The sequence below is a fragment of the Phascolarctos cinereus genome, unplaced genomic scaffold, assembly GCF_003287225.1.
Source record: "Phascolarctos cinereus isolate Bilbo 61053 unplaced genomic scaffold, phaCin_HiC Scaffold_5;HRSCAF=322, whole genome shotgun sequence".
NCBI classification, from domain to species: Eukaryota; Metazoa; Chordata; class Mammalia; order Diprotodontia; family Phascolarctidae; genus Phascolarctos; species Phascolarctos cinereus.
Window position 1 is genome coordinate 211,165,985 of NW_027555958.1, and position 22,225 is coordinate 211,188,209.

Here is a 22,225-nt window from a genome sequence, read left to right on the forward strand (position 1 = left end):
CAGTGTGAAATCAGTGTGAACTATTGTTCAGTTTTCTGGGAAGGTAGAGTGTGCAGAGTGAGGGGCAGAGTAAAATAATGTAGAAAGCTAAGTCAGAGCCAGAGTGTGGGGACTCTTATATTCCAGACCATGGAGTTTGCACTTTATGCTGTAGGCAGCGAAGCAGGAGAGTGACAAGGGAAATGTGTGGTAGATGTATTGAAGAGGGTTAGAAACTAGATGCAGAGGAGTACGTAAGAGGCTGTTACAGTGGTTTAAGCAAACTGATATGAGAACTTCAATTAAGATGGTAGCAGTATGAAGTGGAAAAGGGAGGAAGGAGTTGAAAGAGGTTGTGCTAGTACAGGTGGTAAGACATGGTGATTAACTGTATACAGGAAGTAAAGGAAGAATTAAAGAGGACTTTGAGGAAAACAAAAAATTCTTTGCTATTGTTATCGAGGAGGGAGAGAGGAGGTGAGATATGGGGGAAAGTTAAGAAGCAAAAACAAAAGATATCAATAATTTTTTAAAAAGAATTCTGGAATTTCAAGCTTGGGTAATGGGTAGGGTAGCAGTACCATGAACTGATATAAATAAGCTAGGAGGGGAAGGGCAAGCTTTGGGAGGGATGGGAGTAGAAAAGAGATGAGTGTGTTCAAAGCCAGGGTAAAAGCAAAAATAGAGGCAAGAAAGGGAAAGATTCTTATGAGAGACTTAATGTTAAAGCAACACTGCCAAAATCTATCTAAAAAGGTAGTTCATTTATTATATATTTATTTACTATATATTTTCTTATTTTACTCATTCCTTTTTATGAAATGAAGGATTAATTGGAAGCAAACAATACATATTTGTTAACACAAAGTTAGTATTAAAAGTGCTAAAAAACTTGAAATTTAACCTTGACAAGTCTGATTTTACTAAGTTGGCTGATATTCAGTAAAAACAAGTAATATTTTTAAGAACTTCAGTTTTTAAAAAATCAAAATATTGAAACTTCATTGAATTTTTCCACTTAAAATTTGAATTAGCATGTCTTTTTTTTTTTTCAGGGTTAATGATGAAGATGTCAGGCTAATGTTATGGGATACAGCAGGTCAAGAAGAGTTTGATGCAATAACAAAGGCTTACTACCGAGGTAAATTTTGGTTTTGTTCTTCTTTTGTCTGGTTCTTATGGATAAATAAGAAAATTCAGTTTTGTTGCCTAATATTTTCTCTTTAGGAGTAGTTACAATATCAACATATTTTAGAAACCCAAGCTCCTAATGTTCTTCACACCTAAGTAGGTGACTAGTAGTACCTTATTTTATAGTAAAAATCATATTGGGGCAGCTAGGTGGTGCAGTGGATAGAGCACTGGCTTTGGAGTCAGGAGGACCTGAGTTCAAATGTGGCCTCAGACACATAATACTTACTAGCTGTGTGACTCTGGGCAAGTCACTTAACCCCAATTGCCTCACAAAAAAAAAAATCATACGGACATCTTGAAGTTATTTTATCTAAATTTTGTAAATCATAGAAAAGCTGTGAATTTTTATTCAAGAAATCAGAACAAAATTTACTTGTCCAAAAGTATTGGTTCTCGCTTAGTAAAAGTAATAGCTAATTATAAAGATATGGGATCCTTTATAAGACCTAGTCTAGTCCTTATCAAAGGGAGTCTTCTTCGAGCAAGAAGTTTCTGTACTGTCCTTACCAATAAGTGCTTACTGAGTGTCTACTGTTTATTCAACATTATCCTAGGCTTTGTGGGAAACATAATAAAAGTATAAGATGTTCCCTTTCTAGTTGAAAAGATAAACCTAGTATTCTTGAAATAGCTGCCAAAAAAGGAGAGAAACTATAACTAAGTATTAAATTAGATAATATAAACTATAAATAATAAATTCAAAGGAGAGGAAGATAAATGAGGGTGGAAAGAGCAATAACTATAAGATTAGAACTTCAAAGTCAGGAGCTAGTAATAAAAACTTCAGGTCTCTAAATGAGGCTGAGGTGAATAATGATTTCCTGTAAAATACCTCTTTTACTGTTAGAATTTTAAAATGTTATTTTTTTGGATTAGTTTGTTTCAACAGTGACTATAATGTATTTGTAATAGCATAGCACTAAATAAATTTATTTAGCACGTACTCAGTATCATGTTATGCAGCCTATTAACACTAAGTAAATTCTTCAGTCAATCTGTAATCTCATCTAATCTGTTTAGATACTCCTTTCCTTCAACTTTTTAGATTTCAACCCATAAGTGCTCTCTTATCTCATACAGCTCTTGTTCATGTCCTGCCAGTACGCTAGAAGCAGACTTCTTCATCTTTTCATAATGTATGGGTACCAGTGTACCATCAAATTGTCTTATCTGTTATGTCTTGTCCAAGCTATATGACTGAGCCACCTCCTTTTCTGGGCAGACATTTCTTGGCTTACATCTTTTATACTATTTCTTAGTGGGGCAGACCTAAAGAATCTCAGAGTTGGAATGCACCTAACTGGCCATCAAGTCCGAAACATCTACAAAAGAAACCCTTGCTGTAATATACCTGATGCGTTCATTCAGTCTCTGCTTGAACACCCCAAGGAATGGGAACCTACCACCTCTTTATGCCTTGCTCCGTTGCTTTTTTCTCTATGTTTTATTCCTATATAGTAGAGGTATTCTTTATTTCTGTAAATATTCAATCCATTTCATCTCAGTGATCAGTTTTGGTGGTTTATAATTGGGCAAAATTATTTTGAATAATTTCCTTTATTTCCTCTTTATTTGTTGTAAATTCTTTTTTTTTTCATTTTTTATTCTGACAATTTCATTTTCCTGTACTTTTCTGATTATATTAACTAATATTTTGTTAGTTTTTTAGCTCTTAGTTTTATTTGCCAGTTCAGTTGAGGTTTTTCTTGGTTGTTTTAATTTTATCTGTACTTTGATTTCACAGTTTTCTCTTTTTGTGTTTAACTGGGTATTTTGATTTGTTGTCATTTTTTTAGTTCTGTGTCCAGTTTAATGAACTATCTTTTCTTTCTTTGATGAAAGTATTTAGAGATACACATTTTCCCCTAAGGACTGCTTTGGCTACGTGCCAAATGTTTTGGTGTATTGTCTCATTGTAATTTTCCATTCTATCATATTCTCTTCCACTTTTTACTTTATTTACCCTCCTCTTTGCAAAGAGGATAGTAAAAGACTTATCCTATTCCTTTATTCTTGTTCTCTTAATCTCATCTGGACTTCAAATATTGGTTCTTATACTTTTTCTATTCTCTTAATTTCTCTTTTATGATGAGTTGGAGTTTGGAAACTTGTGACTATTCCTTCTCTAATGAACTCTCTTTCTTAAACCTCTTGTCTACTTTTCACATGTTTTTCTACACCAAATTCTCCTTTGCCTAGCTAAATAAGAATGGAGGTTCGTTGGTTTCCCACTCCTCCATGTTTATACTTTTCTCAGGCACCCCAGTTATGAGATATAAGTTCTCCCTTCTTCATTTCTTCCCTACTGTATTCTTTTTTCTTTCCTTTTTCTTTTCTCTCTTAAAACCAATAAGAACAAACAAAACTAATCCCCAGATCCTGTGTTTTTCTTTCTTCCTTATGGCTTCTGAAGCCAGAGCCATTCCAAAAGGATACCTATCTTTTCTCCCTCTAATAGAATCTAAGCACTTCTTCATCATTTAATCATCTCCTCTTGCTGAAATGCATTTACCTTTTGCATTTTCTGTTATGGTTTTTTCCCTCTATTTCTTCTTCTATCCAGCCTCAGTTTTTGGACTAGGACTTTGTCCTAGAGCCATGCTTTACACCTTTCTCATACTCTTGGATGGGGAAGGTGGGTTCTGCTTAGCCTATCCCTTCTCACCGCTGGATATTTCTGTAGTTCTGAACGTTTTCACTTTTACTTGGCTCCATCCTCTACTTCATTGCCTGCCTTCTGCCTCTCTTTTCCATTGGCCCAATGCAAGTCCAGTCTCTATCTACTTCTTGCACAATACACAATCAAGAATTTACTTTATCCCTTGCTTTGGCCTTGTCAGTCTTAATCTGAGGTTAGAGATTGTGATGATCTTGGACCTCTTGGAAGGCTGCCTCTTGTATCTCTTATTGTTAAACTGGCCTTGCCTCCTGCTGTTACTTTTAAGTGCTCTGAGTCATGGCTCTGTCTCTTGCTGCTGTCCTGAGGGTCCAGTGCTAAAGTCCTAAAGACTGGGCTGGCTTCAGACCCTTTTATACCAGAATTTGCACTGGCTTCTGATTCCCACATTATTATCCTTCTCTGAGTGCCTTCAAGCTTCTAATTATCTATGTATGAAGTCCTGGACTAAATGGTACAGTTCCTGTTGTTTCCCTTATTCCATCTGGTGTTTGTTAAGTTGGTGCTCTTTTAGATCTGTGCTGGCATGTGTGTGAGAGTTGGAGTGTTCTAGGAGCTTTCATGTTACAGTCTTAAAAGGAGGTCCCCTACCTTATTGAATTTCATCTTGTGGGTTCAGCCCAGTTCACTAGTCTGTCAAAATCCTTTTGGATCCTGAGTATCATCAGTTTGTTAGCTTTGTGATATCTTGAAATTATCTGAGCTTGCTATCTGTATCTTTATTCAAGTCATGTATGAGTACATTAAACAGCACAGGGCCAACCATAGATATCTGAGAGACCTCCTACCTTTTAACCATTAACGATTTCTCTTTGAGTCTTACCATCTAATCCTCTCAGAATCCATCTCTACTCCATATATCTCCATTTGTCCACAATGATAGTATGATATGCTTAGCAAAAGCTTGGTTAACATCTAGGCAAACTTTATTCACTGCATTCTCATCTACTAGTTTACTAATCTTGTCAAAAAAGAAGATTAGTTTAGACTGGCATGGTCTATTCTTGATGAAGTTGTGCTAGCTCTTTATAATCACTATTTCTCTTTCTGAATGTTTGCCAGCCATCTTTTCTTTAATAATTGTTCATTGCAGGACAGACAGGTACTTCCTACTCAGAGTGTTTAGCTCCTTCCTCTTTAGGTAGAGTCTCAAACTTTTTTGTAAGCTCTAATTATGTAGCTGTCCTTTTCTTTTTTTTCTGTATAAACACTCTTGTATGCTATCTCCTCTGCTCATTCTCAGATCCCCTTCTTTGCTGTATTAAAGCTTCATTTCTCTTTACCTTAGAAACCCTTCATTCTCTCTGACAACCTGAAGGTATGGAGAAGCTTTCTGAGTCCCTGCATATTCTCCAGGAAGATCATCCTACTCAAGGAACACAAATAACAGTCACTTGACTATGGCAGAGATATAAATATTGCTCATTTGATTCAAGGCACTGCACAATTTTCCCTCTTCTCCATGATGATTGAGACTTTCAGCCTTTTTTTTTTAAACTGCTTGAGTATGTTTATACCTCAACCCTAAGTACCTGGTTAAAACTTTTATAGCTAATTAATACCTCCCTCAACTTGACAGGCCCACTTACCTTCTTTTACCTAGTCTAGATAACAATTCCACATCTACCTCCCTTTCAGCCTGTTATCTCTTACCGATTTGTCCCACCCACCAACCCACTATCCTCTTAATTATCTTTTTCTAATTTACTCTGCCTTTCCAAATATCTTCTCCTTCTTCTTGAATCTACCACTTCAGGTTGTACTCCCTAGTCTATTTTGATTTGCCTTAATTCTCTTCCTCTATTCCTTCTCCCATAATCTCCCACAGAAGCTGGAAATAGAATCAAAATTGGAAAAAAAAATTTGTAGACTTTATTAATACTTATATTGCCAAATTCTGATTGATAATATGTCTGTATACACTTACTATTTTTCTTTATTGTGTTTTTGTTTACCTTCATTTTGATTCAGTTTTTTCTGTTTTATGATTTGTAGCCGTATAGCATCTCTGTAAGGGTAGCTAAAAGGCACAATGGATAGAGCACTGGCCTTGGAATCTGGAAGACTCTTGTTCATGAGTTCAAATCCAGCCTCAGACACTTATTAGCTGTGTGACCCTGGGCAAGTCACTTAACCCTGTTTGCCTAAGTTTCCTCATCTATAAAATGAGCTGGAGAAGGAATGGCAAACTACTCCAGTATCTTTGCCGAGAAATCCCCCAAAAAAGTGCTCATGAAGAGTGGGACACAACTGAACAACAAAAAGTATCTCTGTAAGAATATTTATAGGGGCAGCTAGGTGGCACAGTGGATAGAACACCAGCCGTGGAGTCAGGAGGACCTGAGTTCAAATTCAACCTCAGACACATAACACTCACTAGCTGTGTGACCTTGGGCAAGTCACTTAACCCCATTGCCTGGGGGGAAAAAAGAATATTTATACAAAAAAGATGGTTTCAGTTTCATGGAGAAGCTTGGTGTCATTGAAAGTGATGCATAATTTTCTAAATGCTATCTAGCCTGTTAACTTCAATTCTGGCCTCAGCTTAGTGTTCAGCTACATTATATATAGAAAAAACAAGCTGTTCATATCTAGCTCATATCAAAGCTTGAACAAAAGTATTCTTCATTAGCTTCCTTTTTCTGTGTGGATCATTAGGCTCAATTCTTTTGAGTTGTTATAAGTGTTATTTAGGAGTCTTTATAACGTTCTGGAACTTGATGTAATCGATACAATATCATCTGTAAACAGGAACATCTGCAGGGATGCTCCACCGTCTTTAGCAAATCATTTTTCCATTTATACTTTTGATCTGATATAGAATATCATTTGTGGAAGTCAGCCTTTTCAGGAATAATCTATTCTCAGAAGTGAATGTGATATAAAAACAAAAGCCATCAATAAAACAAGTAACAGTTGTTAAGAAAAATAATCTATCATTGATGAGGAAAATAGTTTTTTATAAAAATATTGATATCAAATTTACCATTTTCTCAATTAGTTCAATGGAAGGGAAAAAATATTGTATAAAAAATCATTTTAGAGCATCACATCTCTTGTTTTCATTTTTACTTTATTCTAGAAAGAAACTATTGGTCTGCTGTGATTTTCTTTTCACAAGGTTATACATTATTCTCTATCATCTTATACTTTTCTAAGTTACAGCAAATTAATTGTTTTAGGTAGATGATAGAACCTTAAAGCTGTAACAGACCTTAGTGATTTTGAAAGCCAAACTTCTTCATTTTGCTGATGAGAAAAAGAAGATGGAGGCTAAGTGACTTATGCAGTAGTGTACAGCTAGTTATTTTCAGTAGGCATTCATAATTCATTTTAAGGGTAATCATGAATTTAAATTCAATAAGCCAATTCCTTACTTTCAGGGCAAAGCTGTGTTTATACATTAACAGCTACCATAATTAAACTTCATATAAATAGTATGGAGAAAAGAAAAAAATGTATAAGTACATAATTTTTGGGACTCGACAAAATTGGAGCAGAGGCTAGATCTTACTCCTGAATCAGCAGTTTTCCCTTTATACTTCTTTCTAGGTAAACATTACAACTAAATATTTTCTGATACTTTTGGAAATCAAATCACTTTACTGGGATATAAAAGGTGAATCTTTTGTTATTCTTAAATGTCATGTAATTTGAGATTGTATTATGATGATGTTCCAGTGTTTAATGTGTTTTTGAAGGGTTTCTAATGCTGTGTAATAATTTAAACTGTATACAGTTAATAGTAGTAGCTAACATTTATATATTGCTTTTAAGTTAGCAAAGTCCTGCCTCTGACATAGACTAGCTATGTAACTTGGAGCAGGGCACTTAGCCTTTCAGTGACTAAAACAACTTTTTTTTTAAAAAAAAATTCATTTTTTATTAGTATTTTATTTTTCCCCAGTTATATGTAAAATTTTTTTTAATATTCCTTTTTGAGTTCTAAATTCTCTCCCTTCCCCTCCTCCCCACATACCCCCTACCCATTGAGAAGGCAAGTAATTCAATATAGGTTATGCATGTATAGTCATGCAAAACATATCCATAATAGTCATGTTGTGAGAGAACATATAGACAAAAAAACTCAAGAAAAATAAAGAAAGTTTAAAAAAGTATGCTTCAGTTTTTACTCAGACACCATCAGTTATTTCTCTGGGGATGGATAGCATCATTTCTTATAGTACAATAGTATTCCATCATAATCACCATCACTTGTTCAGCCATTCCCCAATTGATGGACTTCCCCTCAATTTCTAATTCTTTACCCCCAGAAAAGAGCTGCTATAAATAATTTTGTACATATAAGTCCTTTTCTTTTTTGTTTTTTATTTCTTTTGGGATACAGATCTAGTAATGGTATTGCTACATCAAAGGGTATGCATGGTTTTATAGCCCTTTGGACATAGTTCTAAATTGCTCTACAGAATGGTTGAATCAGTTCACAACTCCACCAATAGTGCATTAAAATCTCATTTTTCCCACCTCATCTCCAGCATTTGTCATTTACCTTTTCTGTCCTATTAGCCAATCTAATAGGTATGAGATAGTATTTCAGAATTGTTTTAATTAGCACTTCTCCAATCAGTAGTGAGTTAGAGTATTTTTTCATATGGCTGTAGATAGCTTTGATTACTTCAAAGCTCATCATATCATTTGATCATTTATCAGTTGGGAAATGGCTCTCATTTTTATAAATTTGACTCAGTTCTTGATATGTTTGTGAAATGAGGCCTTTATCAGAGAAGCTAGCTTCAAAATATTTTTTTCACAGTTACTATTGCTAACTGTGTTTCCCTCCATCCTGTCTTCTCCCCGTTTATTTTATTCTTTCTCTCTTTTCACCCTGTCCCTCCTCAAAAATGTTTTATTTTTGACTATGCCCTCCCCCAATATGCCTTCCTTCTATTATCCCCCCTTCTCTTATCTCCTTCCCCTCCTGCTTTCCTGTAGGGTAAGATAGACTTCTATACCCAATTGAGTGTGTATGTTATTCCTTCTTTGAGCCAATTCTGATGAGAGTAAGGTTCACTCACTCCCCCTCGCCACATCCCCCTGTTCCCCCTCCACCGTAAAAGCTTTTTCTTGCCTCTTTTATGTTAGATAATTTACCCCATTCTACTTCTCATTTTCTCTTCCTCCCCATATATTCCTTTCGCCCCTTAATTTGTATTTTTTAGATATCATCCCTTCATTTTCAACTCACACCTGTGCCCTCTGCGTCTATATACTCCTAACTACCCTAACAAGAAACTCATATAACTCATATAAATATTATCTTCCCCATGTAGGAATGTAAACAGTTTAACCTTATTAAGTCCCTTATGATTTCATTTTCCTGTTTACCTTGTTATGCTTCTCTTGAGTCTTGAAAGTCTATTTCTATTCAGCTCTGGTTTTTTCATCAAGAATGCTTGAAAGTCATCTAATCTTATTGAATGTTCATTTTTTCCCCTGAAGGATTCTACTCAGTTTTGCTGGGTAAGTGATTCTTGGTTGTAATTCTAGCTCCTTTGCACTCTAGAATATCATATTCCAAGCCCTATGATACTTTAATATAGCAGTTGCTAAATCTTGTGTTATCCTGACTGTGGCTCCACGATACTTGAATTGTTTCTTTCTGGTTGCTTACGGTATTTTCTCCTTGATCTGGGAACTCTGGAATTTGCTTATAACATTCCTTTTTTATTTTGGGATCTCTTTCAGGTGGTAATTGGTGGGTTCTTTCAATTTCTATTTCACCCTCTGGTTCTAAACTATCAGGGCAGTTTTCCTTGATAATTTCTTGAAAGATGATGTCTAGCCTCTGTTTTTGATCATGGTTAGTCCAATAATTTTTAAATTATCTCTCCTGGATCTATTTTCCAGGCCATCTGTTTTTCCAGTGAGATTTCAGTGTCTTCTGTTTTTTCATTCTTTTGGTTTTGTTTTTGTTGTTTCTTAATTTCTCATAAAGTCATTAGCTTCCATTTGTTCCATTCTAATTTTTAAGAAATTAATTTTCTTCAGTGAGCTTTTATATTTCCTTTTCCATTTGGTCAGTTCTACTTTTTGAGGCATTCTTCTCCTCATTCGCTTTGGACCTCTTTTACCATTTGGCCTAGTTTGTTTTTAAAGGTGTTATTTTCTTCCGTATTTTTTTGGGTCTCTTTTAGCAAACCAATGACTCGTTTTTCATGATTTTCTTTTTTTTTTTTAATAGAAATTTATTTATTTTTAGTTTTCAACATTCCCTTCCACAAGTTTTTGAGTTCCAAATTTTCACCCCATCTCCCCCTCCCCCCACCCAAGATGTCATGCATTCTGAATATCCCTTCCCCTACTCTGTCCTCTCTTCTATCTCTCTCCCCTTCTTTTATCCCCTTCCCCTTCTGTTTTCCTGTAGGGCAGGATAGACTTCTGTACCCCATTTCCTATATTTATTTCCCAGTAGCATGTGAAAACATTTTTTTTAAAACATATGTTTTTAAAACTTTAGGTTTCAAATTGTCTCTTCCTCCCTCCCCACCCACCCTCATTAAAAAGGCAAGCAACTCAATATAAGTTGTACATGTGCAGTTATGCAAAACACGTCCATAGTAGACATGTGGTGAAAAACTAACTCTATTTCCCTTAATCCTATCCTGCCCTCTCATTTATTCTATTCTTTCTTTTGATCCTGTCTCTCCTCAGAAGTATTTACTTCTGATTAACCCCTTTCCCAATCTGCCCTCCTCTCTATCATCCCCCTGCTCTCTTGTCCCCTTTCCCCCCTATTTTCCGTAGGGTAAGACAGATTTCCATACCCAATTGAATGTGTATGTTATTGTCTCCTTAAGCCAAATCCTATGAGAATAAGATTCACTCATTCCCTCTCACCTTCCCCTGTTTCCCCTTCCACTGTAAGAGACTTTTCTGTTGTTTTTTTTGTGAGATAATTTACCCCATTCTACCTCTCCCTTTCTTCTTCTCCAAATATAATTCTCTCTCATCCCTTCATTTTATTCTCCAGATATGACCCCTTAATCTTCAGCTCACCCTGTGCCCTCTATCTATCTATCTACATATACATACATATAATTTTTTTCCTCCAACTACCCTGATACTGACAAAGGTCTCATGAGTTATAAATATCATCTTTCCATGCAGGAATGTAAACAGTTCAATCTTAATAAGTCTCTTATGATTTCTCTTTCCTGTTTACCTCTTCATGTTCCACTGAGTCCTGTATTTGAAAGTCAAATTTTCTATTCAGCTCTGGTCTTTTCATCAGAATGCTTGAAAGTCCTCTATTTCACTGAATGACCATTTTTTCCCCTGAAGGATTATACTCAGTTTTGCTGGGTAGGTGATTCTTGGTTGTAATCCTATCTCCTTTGCCCTCCGGAATATTATATTCCATGCCCTGTGGTCCTTTAATGTAGAAGCTGCTAAATCTTGTGTTATCCTGATTGTGTTTCCACAGTACTTGAATTGTTTCTTCTGGCAGTTGTAATATTTTTGGCTACAATATTCCTAGGAGTTTTCCTTTGGGGATCTCTTTCAGGAGGAGATCTGTGGATTCTTTCAATTTCTATTTTGCCCTCTGGTTCTAATATATCAGGGCAGTTTTCCTTGATAATTTCTTGAAAGATGATGTCTAGGCTCTTTTTTTGATCATGGGTTTCAGATAGTCCAATAATTTTTAAATTCTCTCTCCTGGATCTATTTTCCAGGTCAGTTGTTTTTCCAATGAGATATTTCACATTGTTTTCTAATTTTTCATTCTTTTGGATTTGTTTACTGTGTCTTGATTTCTCATAAAGTCACTGTCTTCCAATTGCTCTATTCTAATTTTTAAGGAAGTATTTTCTTCGGTAAGCTTTTGGACTTCCTTTTCCATCTGGCCAATTTTGCTTTTTAGGGCATTTTTTCCTCATTGGCTTTTTGGACCTCTTTTGCCATTTGGGTTAGGCTATTTTTTAAGGTGTTATTTTCTTCAGTATTTTTTTGGGTCTCCTTTAGCATCACTCTCAGTTTTTCCTCTACTTCTCTAACTTGCTTCTCAAAATCGGTTTTGAGCTCTTCCATGGCCTGGGACCAATTCATATTTTTCTTGGAGGCTTTGGATGTAGGGGCTTTGACTTTGTTGTCTTCTTCTGGTTGTATATTTTGGTCTTCTTTTTCACCAAAGTAAGATAATATAGTCTGACTCTTTTTGCCCTGCTTGCTCATGATCCCAGCCAATTACCTGAGTTTTAAACTCTTTGTTAAGGTACGAATCTGCTTCCAGTGTGGAGAATGTAGTGTCCCAAGCTTCGGGGGCTTGTACAGCTGTTTTCAGAGATACTTGTAGGGAGGGACCTGTAAATTTTCAGTTCTTCCAAGGTGGTATGATAAGGGGCAAGGTGTTTACTCCTTTCCTGGCCTGCGACTACAAGTATTCCTTTCTGTCCTGTAACTGTGAGGAGGGGCTTCTCTCCGCAATCACTACAAGCTCCACCAAGCCAGCGCTCCTCCTCACCCCAGCACCGCTGCCCAGATCCAAACATGGGCAAAGGAAGAGATTCCTGCCTCAGCACTGGCAAAGAGATCCCTGCAATCCCTCTCTGATCAGCCACTGGATTCCCCCTCAGTCTGTGGGCCGGAAGCTCGGGAAGCAGCCCCCCCCCACAGGGCCACGCTCTTGGGGAATGGAGCTGAAACCCCGCCTTCCTTTCTCAGGCACCGACAGAAACAGACTTTTCCCGCTGACCTTCTAATTTGTCTTTGGCATTGGTGGATTGAGGAATCTGGAAACCTCCACAGCTGCCCGAGATTCAGTCCTCTGAGGCCTGCTCCAGGTTCCCTGTGGCGAGCGCGCCGCTCCCAGCCCAGCGCGATGCACCTTTCTGATCAGTCATTCACGTTGTCTTGGGCTGGAAATTTGTTTCACTCTGTCTTTTTGTGGGTTCTGCTGCTTCAGAATTTGTTCAGAGCCATTTTTTATGAGTATTTGGAGGGGTTTGGAGGAGAGCTCAAGCAAGTCACTGCTTTCACTCTGCCATCTTGGCTCCGCCCCTCATGATTTTCTTGCATTACTTTCATTTCTCTTCCCAATTTTTCCTTTACCCCTCTTGATTTTCAAAATCTTTTTTGAGCTCTTCCATGGCCTGAGACCAGTTCATATTTTTCTTGGAGGCTTTGAATAGAGGAGCTTTGACTTCGTTTTCTTCTCAGTGTGTGTTTTGATCTTCCTTGTTACCATGGTAACTTTCAGTAGTCAGTTTTTTTTCTGTTGTTGGCTCATTTCCCCAGCCCATTAGTTGACTTTTAACTCTTTGTTAAGTAGGGCTCTGCTTCCAGGGAGCTTCAGGGGGTTTTGTGCAACTGTTTTCAGAGTTTCTAGGCAGCTGTAAGCTTTCAGTTCTTCCAAAGTGGTATGATCTAAGGAGAGGTGTGTTTACTACTCTCTTGGCCTGTGCTCTGATCTGTGAGTGACCACAAATGCTCTTTTTTTGTCCTGGAACTATAAGGAGGGTTTCTGCTCCACTGCTGCCACGTGTTCTCCTATGTTGGTGCTCCTCCTTGCCTTGGGACTGTTACGCAGGACTGTGACCTGGATCAGAGTATGAGCAAAACAAGCGAGTTCTGCCTCAGTGCTAGCAAAATATAATCTCCTTCTGACCAGTTGTTTGACCCTATTACCATCTGTAGGCTGAGAGCTCTGGAAAGCAGCCACTGCCGCTGCCTCTGCTGATTCAGTATAAGGTCTGCTCCTGGTTTTCTGGGGCCTGGTCTACTCTGGAGTGTGCTCCTCTCTCACCCTGGTGCAACAGACCTTTCCTGCTGACCTTCTATGTTGTCTTGGGCTGGAAAGTTCTTTCACTCTATCTTTTTGTGGGTTCTGCTGCTCTAGAATTTGTTTAGAGTCATTTTTAAAGGGATTTGGAGGGGTTTTGGGGAATGCTCAGGCGAGGCCCTGCTTTTTACTCCACCATCTTGACTCTGCCTCCCCCAACTTTCTAAGTTAATGGAGAAAATACTGACCTGCACTGGTAGAGGGAGATATCCATAAAATTTCAGGTCCTCCTGTTCCTATGCTCTAATCTTTGTTTTGGCCCATAGTTATTAAATGTACATCTTGGGCTTCTTAGGAATTTAATTGCTTGTCAGGGATTATTATTTTTTGTTTGTTTTTGCAGGTATATTTACTGTTTGTTGAGCTTTAGTAATTGTCCATTTCTTTCTAGGTAACTAAAAGTTCATATTAGGAAATCTAACAGTGTTTGCGATTCTCAAAAGTCATTTGTATTCCCTAAACTATATTGTACTTTTCGGAAGATTGAAGAAGCCTACCTAAAGATTTTAATGTTAGCTGAAATATTATCTTTCTGCGGTCATGAAATATGTACATAACTCTATGGAAACAGGAAGATGAGTTAACTGACCTGTTATGGCCTCATGATTCCAAGAAATGATGTACTAACACAATTTTTTTCTCCACATTATTTATATGAATTTTAATTATAGTATCTGTTAATATATAAACACAGCTTTGTCCTAAAAACAAGCAGTTGGTTTATTGAATTTAAATTATAGTTAGCCTTAAAATAAATTACGAATGTCTATTAAAAATAAGTGTATATATTTATGCTAATATGTCACATGTATTTCTCCTAATTTTGTGGGAATGCTTTATCTTTGCATAATTTCCTCATCTTTCCTTGACAACCATTCAGCCCTCCGCTGTAGTAGATAAGAGTTTTACTGCTGAAGCTTCCACTTCTACAATCCAATTCCTCTTATTATTATTATTATTATCTATCCCTTTGTTCTCTACACTTTTTTCTCTCGTGAAACACAAGCCCCTCTTCTTGTAGCATATTAAGTAGTCAGGTTAAAGTTTTGGCTATTAATAGGAAGTTTGGAATAATTCTAAGAAAATGTCATGATTCATAGAAACAGTATTTTGCTTCCATCAGTGGAGTGGAACTTCTTGCGTAGCAGCAGTTGTCCATCCTAATATCAGCTTCAATTAAAAAACACTCTTTTCCCTGGAGGTGAATTGCCCAGTTTTGGGTTGTTCTCTTTTTTTGGAGGAAGAGTGAGTTAAGTGGGTACAAGTAAACAAGTAAATCTAGACTAATTAGATGTTTTCCCATAATATAATTCTTGAAATGGAATTCAAGACTTGTTAGATGAGGAGGGGAGGAGAGAACAATGCTTTGAACTATTCTTTTAAAAGTGTAAAACTATAACCTGCTTAAAACATTTTAAATAACCAAACTTAAGTACAAGTAAAATAAAATCTCCTTTTCAATGATGATTTCGTTAATTTTAATAACAATTTCTGTTTTTGGCATTTATAGGAGCCCAAGCTTGTGTACTTGTGTTTTCTACTATAGACAGGGAATCTTTTGAAGCAATTTCCAGTTGGAGAGAGAAAGTAGTAGCTGAAGTTGGTGATATCCCAACAGTACTTGTACAGAACAAGATTGACCTCTTGGATGATTCTTGTATAAAGAAGTAAGATGGCTACCCTCTTTTAATTTTACAGAAGCCAAGCATTAATTAAATTTGGTATTACTTTGGCTTATAAAATTTAGGAAAGCTGCTTTTAAAGACTACATTACAACAGAAATCAATGTGGACTCTCTGTGAATGGTTTGCCTAGTTAGTGCTGAATTTTAAATGGGGGGAGGGGGATTAAGTATATTTTAAGGGGTCCTTTTGCATTCAGATGCTAAATCCTTTTTTTCAATCCTTTCTATTTATAGGAATTCAAATACTAATAACTCATATTTATATTCAATTCAGTTTTAATTCAATAAACATTTATTAAGCACCTGCTTTGTACCAGGTACTATGCTAAGTACTGGGAATATGAATAAGAAAAGATAGTCCCTGCCTTCAAGGAGCTTACAGTCTAATGGAGAAGATAACATACCAAAGGGAGCAGAGAGGGATCACGAGGGGTACCCAGCACAAGGGCATGTTGTTCTGTGGAGTCAAAGCCAAGCTGAGCAGCTGATGGAAAATGGAGTTATCAGGAAGGTTGTGAGCCCTCAATAAAGTAAAGGAAGGCTTTGGGTGGAAGGCTTTCATATAGTACTTTAAGATTTACAAAGCATTCTGTTTGTCAATAGGCAAGGATAATATGATTAATATCCTTAGGTTGAAGACATTTTTAAAAATGTATTGATATCTTTAATTTTTATACCACCTTAATTTCTGAATATGACCCCCCTCTACCCAGTGAGCTATCCCCTGTAACAAATAACAGGGGTAAGAGTGGGGAAGCACTTCAGCAAAATTAATCAGCCCATCACCAGTCTGAGACTATATTACAGTTTCACCCCATAGTGCTCACTTATGCAAAGAGGAAAGCAAACATTGTATTTTCTCAGCTCTTCTGGGCCAAGCTTTTTCATTATGATTATGCAGTATTCTGTGGTTGAAGACATTTTAGATACCACAGATCCTATAATACTTTTACTGGATGTTGAAATATTAAATTATTTCAAATGTTTTTATTTCTCAAAATAGTCACTTATTGTTTATGATGTTTGGTAAATAAATGAGAGGTACTATGGTTTAGTGGAAAAAATTAAATTCTGCTCTAAATGTGTGACCAAATAATTTCATCTTGGCCTCAGTTTCCTTAGCTGGATTATAGAGATAGTGATACCTTTAGTACTTACTTCATAGAGTGGTTTTGAGGACCAAATAAAATAAAAATGTAAAGCACTTAGCAAACCTTAAAGCACTTATCTGAATATCAGGGATTTTTTTTATAAGACCTCTTTCTATGCAATTTAGAACTATGGAATTCAAATCTACAAATGGAATTTGGTAGTCAGCTTGATCCTACTATTAAATAGATTTGCAGAACATAGCTTAATTATCGTTATTGATAACCTTGAAAAATCTTGGCTTTGTTTTCTTTTTAAAACAGTTTCCAGTAAAATAAAAATCGGAAGTCCTTGTTGGTATTTTTGTGTACATTGCAGTGAAGATGCTGACTTTACCTTTTGCCAAGCAGTGTGCTTTGTGGCCAGAATGAGTATAAGAAGTAATTGTGCCTGAAACTTTCAGTTTAGTTTGTTGCCTTTTTTCAGACTAGAAAGAGTTGCTAGTAAGAGTCTCACATAAAATGAAATGAGAACATACCGGTTATAATTGACTTTAGGGTCACAGACATACAGAGTGATGGCTTTGTAGAATTGTTGTTGCTACTGGGAATGGAGATTGTTAGGTTATACATAAACTTTTGTTTAGGCATAGCAAAGAATGAAGAAAGGTGTTACTACTAAAACTTCTGACCCCCACCACTAACAGTGTAGTTACTCAATTTCTTTCATTTAGTTGGGTTTCAAAACTCAAACCTTTCTAAAATCTAATGACTAAAATAAGATCTTGGTCTGGTCATTTTTCCCAAGTTATATTCAGCAAGTAGTATAAAATTGATGGGACAGCTGAGTGGTGCAGTAGATAGAATACCAGTATTGGAGTCAAGAAGACCTGAGTTCAAATCTGCCCTCACACTCTTACTAGCTATGAGACCCTGGGCAAGTAACTTAATCCTGTTTGCCTCAGTTTCCTCATTTGTAAAATGAGCTGGAGAAAGAAATGACAAACCACTCCAGTATCTTTGCCAAGAAAACCACCAAAATGGGGTCATGAAGAGTCGGACACAACTAAACAACAATAAAAATTAATGATAATTGTCATATTAGAAAATAATGTCTTTATAAGTGCTTTATTTTCTGAATTTATGTGCAGTGAAGAAGCTGAGGCATTGGCAAAAAAATTAAAGTTAAGATTCTACAGAGCTTCAGTGAAAGAGGACCTAAATGTAACTGAAGGTAAATTGCTTTTCAAAAAAATTCATTATACAGTGTTAATGTCTGTTTTATCCTTCCTGTCACTATTCATTAATGTACCTGTCTTTCCACAACCTCTCCAGCCTGAACTATAGTATCATTGTTAAATATGAAATGTTTTACTCATATAATTACATTGACCTAATAAATATTTTTTATTTTGGTGTTTATTTAGCAGTAATATATCTGTTGTGTTTTATTTTAAAACAAAGCAGATTTGATTGATAAGTATACAGTATTTTCTCCTTAGTTTTGTAGTTGGCATACAGCATACATCATTAAACGACATTTGAAAGCAAATGTTGGTTCTTTTAGTTAGTGGTGGATTAATAATATAAATAGTGTATGTGATGTATATTTCTTCCAAAAATGTGCCTCTTTTAGACTTTTGTACCAAAGATTACTGAATTACTTTAAATTCCAGGAAAAAGTAATAAATTGACTGCCATATCAATTTCTTATAAGTAAATCCCATTCAAGAAAAGTAATAAAAAAAAAATTTTTTAATTAAAAAAAAATGATGAAGTTAGCATAGTGGATTCATTATATATTCCTGAACTTGTCCTTCACTTTGATAGCTCTCTAGGCTAGAGTAAGTCTTCAATCTGGACAATTTTCACATAAAGCAGATACTTGTGAGTGAATCCATTTTGAGATTCTGAATGTCAGTAGGATTAAATATATGCCAGTTTCTATGCTAACCAATACAATTATAAAAAGATTTGAAGTTCTGTCTAGATGTTTTGTATACCTTTCCACCCCTGCAAGTCATATTCCATACCACCTCAGCTCCAAGGCTTTACTTCTCTAGGTTAACTATCCCAACTGATATTCAGTTTGATGGCAGATTGTGGAGGGGGAGGGGAGGTTGGAAAAGATTTGTAGTCTAGATTGAAATTATATTTGTATCCTAAACTCATCAGGCAGGGGTTTGTTGTGCGACTAAAAATATGATATAATGAGCATTTATTAAAGGATGTATATATATAGTGGACTCTATTAGATAATGAGATACAGAGTTTAGAGAAGACATGGCTCCTGTGTTCAATGGGCTTAGTCTAGTAGGGGGATTAGCCATAAATAGATATAGCTATATCTATAGCTATAAAACATAATATAAAATGATGAATACATTAGAAAGGTACAAAATAAATTGCTACAAGAGGACTGAAGCTGGAAAAAGTTATTGTCAACAAGGGGGAAATTAAGGAAGGCTTCGTGGAGGTAGAAATATTTAAGTTCAATTTAAGTGCTTAATCAACAAGCATCTGTTAGGCTTCTACTCCAAGCTAGACACTGGGGATGCAAAACCAAAAATGAAACGGCCCCTGCCTCCAAGGAGATAATATTCTATTTGGGGAAAAACTTGTAATAAATATAAATATATACAAAATAGTTGGGTTTTTTTTTTAATCAAACCTGTGATTTTATCAGTATAAGGAATTTCTGATGAGAAAAAAACCCTCTGCTAATATATATCAGCATCTTCCCTGCAGTTAATACTTTCAGTGAGTTGCCTGGGGCACCAAGAAGTTAAGTGACTTGTTGAGTATGTGTCAGAGATGGGATTTTATCCTGTCTGAGACCAGACACTGGACACTTAACCCCAACTGCCTCACCCTCAAAAAAAACCCAGAGATGGGATTTTGAACCCAGATCTTCCTAACTTTAGAGGTTGACTCTACTCCTTCCTAAGCCAGACTGCTTCTGTTATGAATAAATACAAAAATGTGGAAGTGAAAGCATAGGTTTCAAAAGCTGTGGAGATGAGGAAAGGGCTCAGGTACAAGGTGGTACTTGAACTGAGCTTTCAAAGAATTAAGAGATTCTAAGATGAGGAATCCCCTAAAAGCATGGAGGCAAGGGAACTATGTAAGTAATAGGAAAAAGGTCAGTTTGACTACTGGACCATTAAGTTCATAAAGTAGGATAGTGAATAGCCTAGAAAAGCAGGTTGGAGCTAGGTTGTGGAGGGCTTTAAATGTGTGGTATTCCTTCAGCTCCTAGCACTTGTCCACTGGCTAAACTGCCTAAGCCCCTGAGAGAAGTTCTCCCTGAAATCTCTTTGGATAATGAAAACCAACCTGAACTCATTCCTCAGTAATTAACAAACTCTGCCCCCACAGCCCAGCCCAGGTCATACCCTGCTCATCTCAATGATTCTATACCCCTGGCTTGTCATTGCTCAAACCTTGTCCTCCCTCACTTGATCCCTCATTCCCATTCCCTTCATCCCAGCTCCCACAATGTCCTACTCTAAAGCTATCCTCCCCTTCTGCTACGTTCTCTATGATGACTCCTCCATAGGCAACAAACTTGCTTTCATGTTAAATTTTTTCCTTTCCCGCTCCTTCTATCTTCCGAGTCTCACTCGGCCACCTTCTGATTACATGGTCTCCCCTTCTAGGACAATCTACACTTTCATTCATTCCTTCTGACTCATAGTTGAGATGGGGGTGATGGACTAATCCTAGCTCCCCATTGCTATGCTTTCGGCTGTTCCCTCTACTACCATCACTCAGTAACCTCTGTTTGTTTAAGGTTCACTCAATCTGTATCTGCCACCTAACCACATCCTGGTAGCTCTTGTCTACTGACCTCCAGGACCCTTTTCCTCTTTCCTCAAAGTTCAGTTGCCTGGCTCATGGTCTTTCTTTCTTCTTCAGCTCTTGCCCTCATACTAACATGCATATTGATACTACCTTAAAAACTCTAACCCAGAGGTGGGGTACCTGCTGCCTAGAAGCCACATATGGCCCTCCAGGTCCTCAAGTGCAGCCCTTTGACTGAATCCAAAATTCAGAGAACAAATCTCCTTAATAAAAGGATTTGTTCTGTAAAACTTGGACTCAGTCAAAAGGCTGCACTTGAGGATTTAGAGGGCCATATGTGGGTTTGAGGCCAAAGGTTCCCCACCACTGCCCTAATCTCACAGTTCTCAGCTTACTCATTTCATATGACCTACTCCTCCACCCATACCTCAGCCCCACACAAAGGTGGTCATGCCTTTAATCTTGCCATCATTCACAAGTTATCACGTCTGAAATTGAAATCTGAAATTCCCTTATCAGATCACACTCTATTGTCATTCTACTTTACCTTGAAATCCCAAACTCTGTTCTTCATCCATATTATTACCTGCATTCATTCAACCCCCTAGTTCTTTCCCAGGTTATAATACCCCTTTAGTAGCTGCACTTTTCCTCCTTTCCCCATTTTGAGCCCTTGACTATCTAGACTGTCCTCTTCTCTTGTGTCCCTTGCTCCCTTAATCCCAATCTTCTCCTGCCAAGCTTCAGCCTTGGATTACTCCCACCATCCACTTCCTTTGCCCCTAGATACATGCTGCTGAATAAAGCTAGAGAAAATCATAAAACCATGCTGACAAAGTCCACCACAGATTTATGTTGCATAACCTCAACTAAGTCCTCATTTTTTTTCAAGGCAATTATTTTTTACCTCCTTGATTAACTCACTATTCCATTCACCATAGCAGATCTTCCAAACATTTTCATCTCTTCTCAGATCTACCATAGTTCCCCCTAAGCTCAGAACTTTACCTATTTTTGGAAAAAATTTTCAGAAAAATTCTCCGAGAGTTCTCTTTCATTTCCTCCTCCTCATCTCACATCACCTAGATGCCTTCTACATCTCTCTTCTTTCTACTTATCCCACGTGAAAAGTTGGTCCTTCTCCTTGCCAAAGCATACTCTTCTACATGAATAAGTGAGCCTGTTCCAACCCATCTTCTCCAGAAGATTGTCCTCTCTGTCATCCCTGCTCTCATTCATCAGTCTTTCCCTATTTACTTGCTGCATCTCTACTGCCTACAGATATGTCCATGTCACTTCTGTCCTCAAAAACCTTCACTTGATCCATCCATCCCCTCTAGCTATCATCTCATATCTCTTCTCCCTTTTTGGGCTAAACTCCTTGAGCAGGCCATCTACAATAGCTACTACCTCTACTTCCTCTCTTCCTACACTCTTTTTAACTCTGTAGTCTGGCTTATAACCTCATCTTTCAGCTGAAATAGCTCTTGCCAAAGTTAACAGTCATCTTTTAATTGCCAAATCTAACTACCTTTTCTCATCCTTCTTGAACTCTCTGTAGTCTTTGCACTAGATAGTGCACTCTTTTCCTTGATCCTTTCTTCTCTCCACATTATGTCACTCCATACAAATATGGCATAATTAGGATCTTTTGGTTTTAAAGAAGTGGAAATGTTTAGGGACATCAAGAAATAATTAAGAACCCTCAAAGTAATATTTGTTATCCAATCTTACTTAATAATATGGTATAATTGCATAACAAGAGAATACTTCACTTCATGCTGGTGACCATGGTTATTCTCTTCTGGACTCCCTTCTAAAATCTCCAGAAGTTGTTTGATTCAGGCAGAGTACAGAGGTACTCACTTATATTAAGCTTGCTCTCACTGACAGAGCCCTAGTTTAGTAAATTATCATAGAATCATATATTTAGAGCTGGAAGGTACCTCAAAAGTTATCAAATCCAATCCTTTCATTTTACATATGAGGCCCACAGAATT

General features: G+C 36.9%; 1 protein-coding gene across 2 annotated transcripts in view; it reads left to right on the forward strand.

Moving 5' to 3' along the window:
• RAB23 (RAB23, member RAS oncogene family) overlaps positions 1–22,225 on the forward strand; it is a 41,060-nt gene that overhangs the window by 13,082 nt on the left and 5,753 nt on the right. For both annotated transcript variants that reach the window (XM_021000501.2, XM_078155304.1), the window contains exons 4-6: positions 1,035–1,120; positions 15,160–15,316; positions 17,573–17,655. In XM_021000501.2, the coding sequence (XP_020856160.1) occupies positions 1,035–1,120; positions 15,160–15,316; positions 17,573–17,655 (326 nt within the window). The remainder of the gene's footprint in view (positions 1–1,034; positions 1,121–15,159; positions 15,317–17,572; positions 17,656–22,225) is intronic.